Genomic DNA, 13,799 nt, shown 5'->3' with positions numbered 1-13,799 from the left:
CTCTCCTGACCACCAGGGGGTGACTCCTCTGGTTGTATAGAAGTATATGCTTCATGTGTTAAAGCTGCATTCTCTCTCCTGACCACCAGGGGGTGACTCCTCTGGTTGTATAGAAGTCTATATAAATGACTCTACTTCTCTTGATGTATTCCCTCAGTAAACATTGTAAACATGAGTTTATGTCTCAATCTCTAGTTTCAAGTCTTCTTCAATACAGCATGATGTTCATTTAGTAAATTCCGGTCATTTAGAGTCAAACAGACCATAAAGCAGGGGACGCTTTAGGGGCGGGGCTACAAGGTGATTGACAGGTCGACACCAGAGACGTATACGGCGTCTCTACGTCGCTCCTCCATATTCCAGATGAAGTCACTTTCCTTCATTATTTGCAAAAAGCTAAGAACTCAAAGCTTCAAAACGAAAGTCCACAATCTCGTTGTCTTCTGTCTCTGATCTCCAGCTGATGTGATGCTTCATGTTTACACTTTTTAACTTGTTTTCCCTGTTTGACATCCTAATATTTCCTTCATATTGTCTGCTTATCTCTGAAAAAGCTTTTTTGTTTGCCATAAAGTAGGTAAAATGTATGCAAGAAGTGCAGTTCGTGACAGTGTGGGCTCCAGGGGGCGGGGCTTAACGAAGGGTCAAGACTTCTTTCACATTGATAGGGACAGCAAGACAGGACACAGAAGAGGGAGGGGCCCAAACCTTTGGATGTGAGTGAGGTCTTTGAGAGGTTGAGAAGACGAAGTCCTTTGCTGAGGCGACACATCTGCTGAATTAAGTTGGATACACCTGCACATACAAGGGGTGTAAAAAGGGAGTTAAAGAAGTCAAACTGAATTAACTGCGACCACCAAAGAGCAGCTGATGTGTTACTGTACCCTGGTTGTCCAGGGAGTTGTGGGCCAAGTTGAGCGAGTGGATGACGGACGCAGGGTTCTCTGAAAGAGCCGCCGACATCTTCTGTGGGAAGTCTCTGTGAAGTGGGTCCACGCGTTATTACAGACCAACAACATGTCGTGAACGCACACCAGCGGCTAAAGGGAGCGATTTAACGCCGCACTCTCCCTGAAGCCAAGGTGGGGGATGCATTTTTAGAAACCTTTGTGTCATATGTTCTCTTTCTGAAAAGTAAAAAGAAAGGAGCCAGAGGGATCAGAACTCACGATTTTAAGCCAGCGTTCTCCAGAGTGATCTCCTCCAGGCTGCAGGATTTGCTGACCGTGTGCAGGATCTGCTCGGTGACCTCTGACCCCTGGAAGAAAGACGGAGAGAGAGGTTTTATAAAGACACTCCGGTGCTCGGAGACACTACCACGTTCGTCCACAGGGGGCGACAGAATCAACACACAATGAGAGTTCTTTGTCGTAGCTTTAAAGAAGAACTTGTACTGGGGAAAAAAAGTTCTGCTACTTTACAGACATCTTTTTTCCAACTCTATGGGGAATAAAAGTGTGTTTTGGCACAATCCAGAGAAGGACCCGGAAGATGTAATTCCACGGTTTGGCCACCATGTAAAATGCGCCCCAAAAGCCCGGGCGCTCTTCCTCTCGTCTCTGTTTGAGCTTCAAGCTTCTTTTAATAACTCAACAATATAGCTGAACTTGTACTCACTATTCGCAGATCTTTGCAGTACAGTTTAGTGAACCAGGTGTTGTACGCCATCGACGCAACAATCACGGCCAAATCCCTGGAAGAGATGAAACCGAGGTAAACGAGGCGCCGTATGTGTTTTGTTTTTTTCGGAGGTGATAGCGTTTGACCGCTCTCCGCCCTCTCACCTGCTCTCCAGGTGACTGAAGTCCAGCAGGTTAAACTCTCGGCTGTCCTGGGAGTGGTAGATGGTGTCCACGTCCTGGAGGAGCAACATTACCCATGAGCCTCTTGAGCTGCAGTGCATGCCCAACCCCCCCAACACCCCCACCCAACACCCCACATCAATTGTGTGCCCAGTGCTGTACGTAACACTCCAAAGCACTCACAGCGCCACAGCCACAGTCCCACTGCTCTTACCCACTGCACTTCCTCCTTGCAGCTGATGCCATTATAGTCGCACAGAGCGGCGTACGTCTCTGAGAAGCCTCCTGAGAGAGGGAGGCGGGACGGGGGGGGGAGAAAAAACAAAAGAAGGAGAGAAAAACAAAAGGAGATGAAACAGCTGCTTCCTGCAGCGACAAAGGCAGAAAAAAAAAAACACGCAGAGAGCATTTGTCCAAGTTATAAATCTATTATTTTGCCTGACGGAGCATTTTTTTTTATGGAAGCTCGTTTCCACCAAAAATAAATAAATTCAGATGAGATAAAAAAAAAATCATAATTATGAGATAAAAAGGTCATAATTATGAGATAGTACGTGCGCATGCGCTTCAGTGACCATAATTTCGACTTTATTATCTCATAATTATCTTATAATTCTTTTTTTTTTTTTGAGCGGAAACGGGCTTCCATATTTTTTCAAACAACATCTGGGAGACCCATGTGTGAAGTGCACGAGACGACTTTTCCCTCGAGGCATGTGCACCACCCCCCATCTGCGTGTGCATGTCTGCAAACGGCCATATTTGACGGCGGCGACGCCTCTTTTACCGCAGGCCCTCTGGGTCTCCACCGACGTCTCCGAGCTGGGAGAATACTTCCTGCTGCCCTCAGAGAGGTCGCTGTCTGAGTGACAGATGGAAGGGCTGCAGAGATAAGGAGTCGTTAAAAGGTCATTTAAAAAACAAACACACACAATAAAAAGCATATCCACCACAGAGGGATGACTTACGCAAAAATGGAGTTGTTGAATATTCGAGACAGAGCGAAGTTAATATGGCCGACCACATGGTTGAGGTGTTCGCGGGACTCGAACTTCAGCGAGTAGCCGGACTTGTCGGTGTCGATGATCACCTGGACGGAAAAACGGAGCCGTCAGGGACCGTGGGCAAATTATTATGGGGGAGGAATCTTATAATTCACTTTATGAAAGAGCAAGAAGTACTAATAAAGTGCTGTGTTTGTTTCGTTACACCATTAATAACTAGAAGAGTACGTAAAAATAGGATTATTCCAGCAACTCTCTATTTCAGAATACAGTGATTTCAAATAAAAGGCTAAATTAGTTACTTTTAGGACTGAAACTAACGATGACTTTCTGTATCTGCAGATTAACATGTCCATCCCCAGGTGTTGTCTTTCAATGTCTTATCAAAGACGTTCAGTTTGCTATGATATAAAAACAGAGAAAAACAGGAAATCTCCGTGTTCAAGAGGTTGAAAAAAAGCATTTTCGGTCCATATTCTTTAAACGATTTAATCTATTATCAAAATAGTTGGGGGATCATTGTCCTGATGAGTCGACTAATCGTTGCAGAACCGGTTACTTTAACTTGTTTTTGAGATTATGTTTGTGTTCCTCATTAAAGATTAAAGATCGTGGTTCTCTGTGGCTACTCGATCTTTTTTATTCAAGCGAATGCTGAAACATAAAAATCAGGACGAGTGAGAACGAGAAGACCTTCCCTTCCGAAGACGTAATTCAGATGCTGGAGAAAACCAATACGAAGCTAAAAAAATCCCTGAATGCTTTTTTCTTCTTTTGTCATTCCCCGAAGGCCGAAGTGACGTAACCGCCGTTATGCAACCGGCAAAAGCACGTCGCTGTTTATATAGAAAACTCACCTGGTGCTCAGGGTGGGAAGTCAAAGCTCGAATCTCCAAGAAGTTGAACGTGTTTTCAATCTGTGTGTTCCAGAAACAGTCAAGAATAGAGTTAATGTTTCATCCCCAGAGAAAGAGGTTCATACTGTAACCGGAGACAGAGAGATGAAAGTACCTTAGCGGGAACCTTTGGCGCCAGGAAGTAGAGACGCCATGTCGTGAGGACCTATAAAAAAAAGGGAGAATATGTAGAATATAACTGAATCAAGACTACAGGAGAGTTCACTGCACTGTCAAACTCCCCGCGGGGGAGAAAATTGTCCCGGGAGTTTCCATGGTAATGATGAGTGCTTTCCATATTCATGTATTGATCCGGCTAAAAGCTTTCTGTGTCGGAGACGAGTCGTCTCACGTTAATAGACTCGCAACGCGGGGCTGAGAGACGGCGGCGTGGTTGCAGACGCTTTCATTCGCAATCGCGAGACGTCGTTTTGGGAGCGCTGCATTTGAGACGTGCATGTTTTCCATGTGTTACGATGGCAAAATTAACATGTATTGCTACGCTAACTCTGCTAATTAGCTAATTTCTGCGCATCTGAAGCGCACAATCTTTTTTTTGTAAGTGCAATTCAAAGCTGATGGTAGTTTTTAACCCTGGAAGCTAGCAGAGAGCTCATTTGTGCATCTCCAGGGACGTGCACGTGGCATTTGAAACATGTGCATGTGCGGCTTTAGGGCTCAATGACCAATCGTTTCCGGTCATTCCTCAGATCTTTGTTGTAAATATCACAATTTAAAAGGACAGAACCGCCTGTTTTCAATGTGTTACGATGGCAAAATTAGCATGTATTGCTACGATAACTCTGCTAATTAGCTAATTTCTGCGCTTCTGAAGTGCAAGATCTTTTTATATAAGTGCAATTCAAAGCTGATGGAAGTTTTTAACCCTGGAAGCTAGCGGAGAGCTCATTTGTGCATCTCCAGGGACGTGCACGTGGCATTTGAGACGCGGACGTGCGGCTTTAGTACGGCCAATCGTTTCCGGTCATTCCTCAGATCTTTGTTGTAAATATCACAATTTTAAAAGGAAAGAACCGCCTGGTTTTCCTGCATGTTTTCCATGTGTTACAATGGCAAAATTAGCATGTATTGCTACGCTAACTCCGCTAATTTCTGCGGTTCTGAAGTGCAAGATCTTTTTATATAAGTGCAATTCAAAGCTGATGGAAGTTTTTAACCCTGGAAGCTAGCGGAGAGCTCATTTGTGCATCTCCAGCTGAACGGGCAACACGCAGCATTTTCTGCAGCCGCCGGTTCTCGAAAACATTCACGGCTGTTGGATTCATCTGGTTCAGCTCCTGATTCCAGTTCATTGTCTCTCTCTGTCAAGGCGAACACAGAGCAGTGATTATTTTGGCATTTGGCTGCTCTCCACCAGCGCTGCCCTCTGCTCTTGTCCCTGCTCCGTCGCTCTCGATCATTTACTGCATCCTCTACGACGACCCGGGTAAAACGCTCCCTCAGGACAACGCCTCTCGTCCCAGAGAGAGCAGCTTGACACGAGCCCGACGGAGCCGCACACCGTGAGTGAGGTGTCGGAAATGTGGTCACTCAAAAATGTGCAGGCGAGATGAGTTGATTAAGAAGACCAGAAACCACAAACACTTCATGCTCATTGTGTCGTGTAATTATACTGTTGACAGATATCCTAACTTTCTCTCGTTTGATAAACGCTATGGAAGCCCATTCCCGCCACAGTGATGAAAAAATTAAGTCATAATTATGACATACTATCTCAATTGAATTGAGATAGTATGTAAAAATGATGACTTAGCATCTCATAATTATGATGGGCTTCCATACTTTTCTCACCGAAATAAGTATATGTGAGTATTTTTGCAGGGTTTTTTTAAATACTGGGAAAACCCACTTAAAATAGGCGATAGAATCCTGAAACAAAGAGAGTCCTTTTTGGAGGCTCAGTCGTCGCTCTGGTTCCCTCGACAAAAACCCATTGATGCTTATTTTCTCTTCGGGAAACATTTAGTTTTTGTATTCAGTTTAATCCAATCAGTTACAATCAGATAAAGTTTTGTTAAATTAAATGAGGGAATAATACAATAACCCCCGAGTCAATAAAAAAACTTAGCTATTTTCTTTAAAGCCACGATAGCAGCATTTCTCTATGGATCAAAATAACACTTAGATTCAGGATCTTGCAATGAGAAGAACAGTTGACCAACATCTCGGAACAAAGAGGAGGTTTATTAAATAATCTTTGTGGCAAAAAACTCATTTCACTTGTGTGTCGCACGGCATCAGCGTCCCCACTGTCGATTGGAGATGATGCAGATAAATACTCATGACTACTACAAACATATTTGTGCCGCTTATCCTATTCAGGGTCGGGGGCGCTGGAGCCGATCCCAACTGACATTGGGTGAAGGCAGGGTTCACCTGGACAGGTGGCCAGTCCATCTCATATAGAGACAGACAACCGTTCATGCTCACATTCACACCTACGGGCAGTTTAGAGTCTCCAATTAACCTCTTTGGACTGTGGCAGGAACCCGGAGAACCCGGAGGACCCACTTGGGCCCCTCTCGCTGTGAGGGGCCAGTGGTAGCCGTGCAGCTCGAAACCTTTCAGAATAGAGACGAGCGCAAAGTGTTTGTGTGTCCAGTGGGAAAAGAGGCTTTCGGGTAAGGAGACCAGTAAGAAATCAAGATGAATTCATGTAACCAGCGATGACAGATCTCAACATTTAAAGAAGCTTTGACCTAAAAACATAAAACGTTTAAGCTCCGCTCTCCACCCCCCAAAAAAAAGCAAACCCAGAGCGTTTGATCAAAGTCCAGTCCATGTCCCAGCAGGAGCGAGGACTCTTTCCAGTTCAGCTTTTAAAGAGGAAACAAGAGACATGGAGAGATTATTGGAAAAGATGTTTCTGGCACGCGGACACGCCGACGTGTCTGAGCATCAAAGGACGCGGAGACGAACCGCCAGCTCGCCATGGTGAGGTTTAGTCTGCAGGAGAGGCAACGGGTCTTTTAACCCTTTGAACCCCAAAAGCCCCGCCGGCGGGATCGAAAAGAATGTTTTCTTTTAACCGGCTGCCAAAAGCTACACCGTTCATCAAAGCCAGAAGAAGAAATGTCAGAAAATGCAGCCAAGACGACGGATATCCAAAACATTTTATTCTCCAGGTCTCAATTAAAATCTCGCCCCCCCCCCCCCCCCCACATGAACCGTTTGCTTTAACCAGATCCTGTAAGAAACAGTACATTCTGGAGTCCTGAGCGCAACTGGGACGCCATGATGGATTCATCTGAGACCAGCGGTCACGTGACAAATAAACATGTGAACCTTCGACTGAGCTGCAGGCTGCTGAGCCTAGAGAGGAGAGGATGCAAGTAAAATATGTACATAGTTCAGTGAATAAAGCACGTAGAGCCTCCATTTTCAATTTTTCTTGGCATGGTCATATACAGTATAATGTTATTCTGCACAAAAGACACGTTTGAGTTCTACTTCTAGTCAGGATTGTTCTGTTTCCATCCAGGTGCAGGACTTATATATATTATATATATCTATATATATATAGATATATATTGCAAAATGTCACGAGATCCAAAGACAACACCCCAAAACTGCCCTGGGTTCAGAGGTCACACTGTGTAAAAGCTGCACTCACTTCATTGGCCTGTAAATTGCATTAAATCACGTGGTTTAACCGCTGCATTTACAGGGGCACTCGATCAATACAAGCTGCCCTGTCCCGTGTGTTATGTGTGTGTGTGTGTGTGTGTGTGTGTGTGTGTGTGTGTGTGTGTGTGTGTGTGTGTGTGTGTTGCAGCACCAGCATCCATCCAGGGTCCAGTAGAAGTTCTGGTCCATAATAAAAGAGCTGATGCCCCAGATTTGTTTTACCCAGATAGCTGGCGGAGCTTCACTCCCTCACATCCAGATTTCACATCTCTGTCCCATATTCTGTGATGAAAGCGCCCCAGAATCAAAGGCTGCGAGCTGCACCCCCCAACCCCCCCCCCCCCCCCCCCCCACACAACCCCCCCTTTACTGCCTCTGCAGATACCGTCTATCCAATATCCATCCTGCCAAGCTGCCAAACAGCAAACAGAGGAAGAGGGGCGGCGGTCAGTAAACGGCGTTCACCCTGAGGCGGCGTTAACGGCGAAGAGGCCGCACACAGGGAGCGTGCATCAGACTGCTAGTGTTGCAGGATGAAGATGCTCCTCTACGTCAGCAGAGAGAGAGAGAGAGAGAGAGAGAGAGCTCACCAGTATCCTGTCCTCTGTTTTTCCGCTCTTGGCGTCGAGCTTGATCCCGTGAACGAACTTGATGGACGATCGGTCGATGATCTTTCTGATGCTTTCTGTGGAGGAACACAACACAGCAGACGTGAGAGAGACGTCAGCACCAGAGGGAACATCGGACTGTTGGGACTTTCGGGCCGGAGACTCGTCGTTCATGAGAAGCGGACGCAGTCGTCGTTTGTGGACGGACGCTTTGAAGCCTCGCTTTGTGGACGTCGCCATGTTGGATCCTGACCACGTTTGTGACTGAGGAGGAGTGACGCAGACCTGTCAATCACCGTGTAGGCCCCGCCCCTAAAGCATACCCTGCTTCACGGTCTCTTTGAGTCTTTCAGAAGGAGATCAGATCAAACCCGCTGAATCACGTTGACCTTTTGGGCCCAGACCTGCCGTGACATTTCAGACGAGGAAACAAGCTCAAAGAGTCCGCTATACGCATCCGGAGGATTTTAAACAAGTTACCAAAAAAAAGCAATTCAATGTGACACCGAAGCCCAAAAGAGGCTGACATTTAGTGGGAGGCAGACAGTCTGCACTGGAATGGATGAATGAAATGTTCATCAACAGGGTTCACGGTGGTCTTCGGCGGCGTCGTGCAACATGTGAGCCTCGCTGGTTATGATGCACTGTTTCCTCCATTTGATGGTGCTTCACAGAAGGAGAGTCCAAAGCGTATGATCAGTTATTAGAAAAACACAACATTATGACACTCAGATGTAAGAGTCTGAGATAAACTCATGGAGAGAAAACGTCCTTTAAAGAGAAGTTTAGCTACATGACATCATGATGAAGACTCTGCAGGTGAAGAGGGCATTAAGAGGAGGATTTATTGTGTTACACGTCTACATGTTGTGTTTAAATATGCAAATGAGGCATTATGTAATTTGAATTTAGGAGAAATCTACAGACAAAGTATTAAAATAAATGCTTTTTTTCCTCTAGTCTGAAAGAAGACGTGTTATGGAAACAAAATAGACCAATATTTTCTCCACCATATCGCCACGTTGACTAAAGGAGCAGTACTTCTTCCTCTACTGTTGAAATACATGTATACTTTCTAAACCTCAACACATACACACATGCTCTTCATACTGGCACCAGTCTGCTCCATCTGAGTCCCTCCAGAGATCAGATCCCAGGTGGCCCCCCGCTGGGCCCCCCAGGTAGCTCTACCTGTCAGTCAGTGCGTGCAGCAGGAGGCCCCTGGGGGCCACCGGAGAGCCAGAGTGAGGAGGCAGGGACTCCGCTGGATTAATCATCACAGTGTGGCTAATAGCGCCAATTAGGAGCAATCAACGCAGCGGCAGAGCCCGAGCATGTGTTGGAGCGCGCGTGCGTGCGTCTGTGGGCGTGCGTGCACTCTGTGACTTTGTTGCTGTTTGAGAAAAATATATATTCACACACACACACACACACACACACACACACACACACACACACACACACACACACACACACACACACACACACACACACACACAAGACATATCTGCGCGCTGCGTCGCGGGGGTTTGTCCACAGCGTGTGTGCGCGCGCGCGCCTGTTGGCAAAGATGCACAGCGAACATGTGCCTCTCTTTCACTTTGGGGCGCGCGCACACGCACGCACGCCATCACTAACACAGCGCTCCAGCTGGCTGTAGTATAGGCTGCAGGATAAACACAGATTGTAAAGAGATAAACGCTCCAGGGTTCATGTCTAGAGGGAGTCAGCGTTCTGGTTGTGGGAGAAAAGCGCCGCGAGCTCAGCATCTCCTCCACAACGCCCCTCTCCCTCCGGCCTAGAGGCTCTGTTATCACCTGGAGGGGCAGATGCACAGCAAAAGGTGTTGTCCATGTCCCTGCACTGTAAATAATGCAACATGCACAACGTCAACGGATTCACGTGCACACGCTGAGGCGGACAAAGCCGAGCCCCGGAGAGCCGACCGGGCACGAGCCGGGGAAAGGTGTCGCTCAGGACCCCGCGCGCCGTCCGATGCGTCGGCTCGGTCGCCACAGGCTTGGAGAAAAAGAAAAAAAAGCATCCGGTAGCCTGGACGCGGACACACCGGGGGAGGGGGCACGGGCACGGGCACGCGCTTCTAACCCGCAACACGGAGCAAATGAACCAAAAACTGTCGGTCTGCACCCACCTGTGATGTCCTTGCTCGCACCCACGAAACCAGAGGCAGGGATCTCCTTAGAAGCCATGTCTGATCCGCTCTCCTATCGCCACCCCTCCTCCTCCTCTCCTCCACCTCCTCCCCACTCTCTCGCTCTCTCTCTCAGAAATGGACATAAAGGATGCTCTATCTCTCTCTCCCATGCATTCCAGCATCCGACTGCCCGACGCGCTTCCTGGAAGAAACCCTGTGGACGATGATGATGATGATGATGATGATGGAGCGATGACGAGGAGAGGGCGGGGTTCACGGAGGATAATGAGGCAGCTGTAGGTACCTGAGGGGGGAGTCAGACATTTACAGGAAATGCACTGTGGTTTAATCATTTTTCAATAAGACAAATGATATTGCACACTTTGAAATGTGGCGGAATCTCCAAAGAGGGTTTGGCTGCACACAGAGAAGCATGGTGCTATTTTTATTAGGCTACACTGTTCTTTTGCATCATTATATTTAAGATTATAATTAACAATGCTGTCTAGCAGTGATCCTGGGGCTCGTATAGTTCTTCCTGAAATAAAAAAAAGTAGTTAAACAAGGCTGAAGTTGCACTAAAAACTAGTGAGGCACCGACACGGATATTGGAAGCCAACTGTGGTTTTTAGTCATTGTTGTGCAGAACGCCGTTTTGAAGCCTTGAGTTCGACGTTTTGGCCGTCGCCATCTTGGATTACGGGCGTCGCCATTTTAACTTTTTGCAACCAGTGAACCGGAAGTGACCATATTTGCCGTTGTATACGTCTCTGGTGTCGACCTGTCAATCACCTTGTAGCCCCGCCCCTAAAGCGCCCCCTGCTTTATGGTCTGTTTGACTCTAAATGACCATAATTTACTAAATGAACATCATGCTGTATTGAAGAAGACTTGAAACTAGAGATTGAGACATAAACTCATGTTTACAATGTTTACTGAGGGAATACATCAAGAGAAGTAGAGTCATTTATATAGACTTCTATACAACCAGAGGAGTCGCCCCCTGGTGGTCAGGAGAGAGAATGCAGCTATAACACATGAAGAATAGACTTCTATACAACCAGATGAGTCGCCCCCTGGTGGTCAGTAGAGAGAATGCAGCTTTAACACATGAATCATAGACTTCCATACAACCAGGAGAGATAATGCAGCTTTAACACATGAAACATAGACTTCTATACAACCAGGAGAGAGAATGCAGCTTTAACACATGAATCATATACTTCTATACAACCAGAGGAGTCACCCCCTTATGGTCAGTAGAGAGAAAGCAGCTTTAACGCATGACGCATATACTTCTATACAACCAGAAGAGAGAATGCATCTTTAACAAATGAAGTATAAACTTCTATACAACCAGAGGAGTCACCCCCTGGTGGTCAGGAGAGAGAATGCATCTTTAACAAATTAAGTATATACTTCTATACAACCAGAGGAGTCACCCCTGGTGGTCAGTAGAGAGAATGCAGGTTTTAAGACATGAAGCATAGGCTTCTATACAACCAGAGGAGTCGCCCCCTGGTGGTCAGGAGAGAGAACGCAGCTTTAACACATGAAGTATAGACTTCTATACAACCAGAGGAGTCGCCCCCTGGTGGACAGGCATTGAATTTGGAGGATTCTTCGTTGACACTTGTTGCACGGATGCTTTGTTGTCTCCCTTTGTTCGTCTTCCATGACTCACACTCTTGAGTGTTTCTGCACAGCCTCCTCTTTGTTCCCGAGATGTTGGTCAACTGTTCTTCTCATTGATCCTGAATCAAAGTGTTATTTTGATCCATAGAGAAATGCTGCTATCGTGGCTTTAAAAAAAAATAGATGATTTTTTTTATTGACTCGGGGGTTATTGTATTATTCCCTCATTTAATTTAACAAAACTTTATCTGATTGTAATTGATGGGATTAAACTGAATAAAAAAACTAAATGCTTCCCGAAGAGAAAATAAGCATCAACGCAGCAGATAAAGAGAGCAAACACGAGATGACAAAAAAAAACTAAATGAGAAGATAAGTATACAAATAAAAGCAGAAATTGATTTCCACCTCGGCAGAATAAACAAAACAACAGCAGCACAATAACTGAGAAAAGTAGGACGTGAGAAATTAACATTCAAACGTGCAGCAGGTCACATATGAAGCGTGTTGGTTGTAGATCAGATCAGATAAAATAATCCTTTATTAGTCCCGCAGTGGGGAAATTGCAGCAGAGACACATAAATACAGAATTCAAGTAATATAAATAAACAGTAATAAAAACAGTAAGAAAGATTACAGTAGCAATATTAAATATACAGACGGAGTAAAAACAGTATATGAAAGTATTTAAATGTTTTATATATTGCACCAGATGATGAACGTCATTAAAGTGTTTAAGTGTTTGTGGTCAACTGAGAGCTCAGCTTGTTATGCAGCCTGACAGCAGCGGGAAGGAAGGACTTTCGGATGAAGGAGTCTTCACCTCTCTGCGCCCGGACTCTGAAGCTCCGCCTCTTCACAGGAAGGAAACGTCTCCACCAAGATGACCATCTCTGTCGAGGTCGCCGCTCCTCAGAGACGCCGCTCTGCTCTCGAGTCTTCAAATCACAATTATCGTCCCTTTTTCTCTCGCTTTTCTTTTTAAACATGTAAGTAAATCACAGAGGAGCTGCACGTCTGAGTTATGGACAGAATGAACTTCGTCCTCATCTCCTCTCTGCTGGGTGAGTCTCTGATTAAAGAAATATGTGTGTTTCCACTACAGGTGAATGGGGTAAAATATAAATTTTCTTTTGCATTACAAATTTTCAGAAAATGGATGTTAAAATAAACAAACAAGGTATTTATCTTCTTAATATGTGCTAATTTGCATAACTTTCCAAATCATAAATGTCAACAGACAGGTTTACATTACTAAATGTAGTATAAATGAGGTTATGAATGCATTGTGAACAAACCCCTCTGCATAAACCCTCATGTAGGAATGAAAGAGTGAAGTTATATAAATGAGGTTATGAATGCGTTCACATTTTGGTTCTGAAAAGCAACTAAAGCCGTCTAATAAATGTAGCGGATTATGGAATAAAACATAAATACTTTGAGTCAATGTGCGAGTATAGCGACTGTGTGACACTACTGTACGTGTGTGTGTGTGTGTGTGTCTCAACAGGAAATACAGCGAGTGTGTGTGTACATTCCCTCCGCTCCCATGGGGATGAGTAACAGTGTCATTAAGGAACAGGAAGCTCTCCTCATGTCACACTGAGAGGAATGTCTCCTCGTTGAGGATCGTCCCCCCACAGTCCGAATCTCATGAAGAAAATAAGGCACTTCAGGCCTCTGACACACGTGGAGAGGGAAATCTATAAAGGGTTCAGTTTGTGAGCGATTCCAAATGGAAGTAAATGCTCTCAGTGGAGCGTGAGGCGCCGCCATGTGGGGACAAACCACCGAGCGCTGATACACACTTTACTCCTGAAGGGCCGAGCGGAGGGAGCATGCTGTCCACAAATGTCCCCCGCTGTGTGTGTGTGTGTGTGTGTGTGTGTGTGTGTGTGTGTGTGTTAAACGTGTTTGTGTGAAATCATTTCTCTGTGTTTCAGGTGCATTTGCTCGCCAAGTCGCTCCATCTGAAGGTACTGAAAAAAGGGACACACACACACACACACACTGTCAAACAAGCATGAAAACATCCCATAACGGAGTCTCCT

The 13,799-nt window shown here is 45.7% G+C and overlaps 1 protein-coding gene across 1 annotated transcript in view; it reads right to left on the bottom strand.

Annotated features, from left to right (window-relative positions):
* Positions 1-10,168, bottom strand: part of LOC306739160 (capping protein, Arp2/3 and myosin-I linker protein 3-like) — a gene marked incomplete at both ends in the record, with an annotated part of 27,826 nt that extends 17,658 nt beyond the window's left edge. The window contains 12 exons of the mRNA XM_079221121.1: positions 709-795; positions 885-979; positions 1,170-1,258; positions 1,618-1,693; positions 1,785-1,858; positions 2,017-2,087; positions 2,590-2,684; positions 2,771-2,892; positions 3,664-3,723; positions 3,818-3,868; positions 7,941-8,035; positions 10,111-10,168. Coding sequence (XP_079077247.1) covers positions 709-795; positions 885-979; positions 1,170-1,258; positions 1,618-1,693; positions 1,785-1,858; positions 2,017-2,087; positions 2,590-2,684; positions 2,771-2,892; positions 3,664-3,723; positions 3,818-3,868; positions 7,941-8,035; positions 10,111-10,168 — 973 coding nt within the window. The remainder of the gene's footprint in view (positions 1-708; positions 796-884; positions 980-1,169; positions 1,259-1,617; positions 1,694-1,784; positions 1,859-2,016; positions 2,088-2,589; positions 2,685-2,770; positions 2,893-3,663; positions 3,724-3,817; positions 3,869-7,940; positions 8,036-10,110) is intronic.
* Positions 10,169-13,799: the final 3,631 nt, after the last annotated feature.

Source organism: Taurulus bubalis, assembly GCF_910589615.1.
Source record: "Taurulus bubalis genome assembly, chromosome: 7".
NCBI classification, from domain to species: domain Eukaryota; kingdom Metazoa; phylum Chordata; class Actinopteri; order Perciformes; family Cottidae; genus Taurulus; species Taurulus bubalis.
This window is presented reverse-complemented; position numbering and strand designations above follow the sequence as displayed.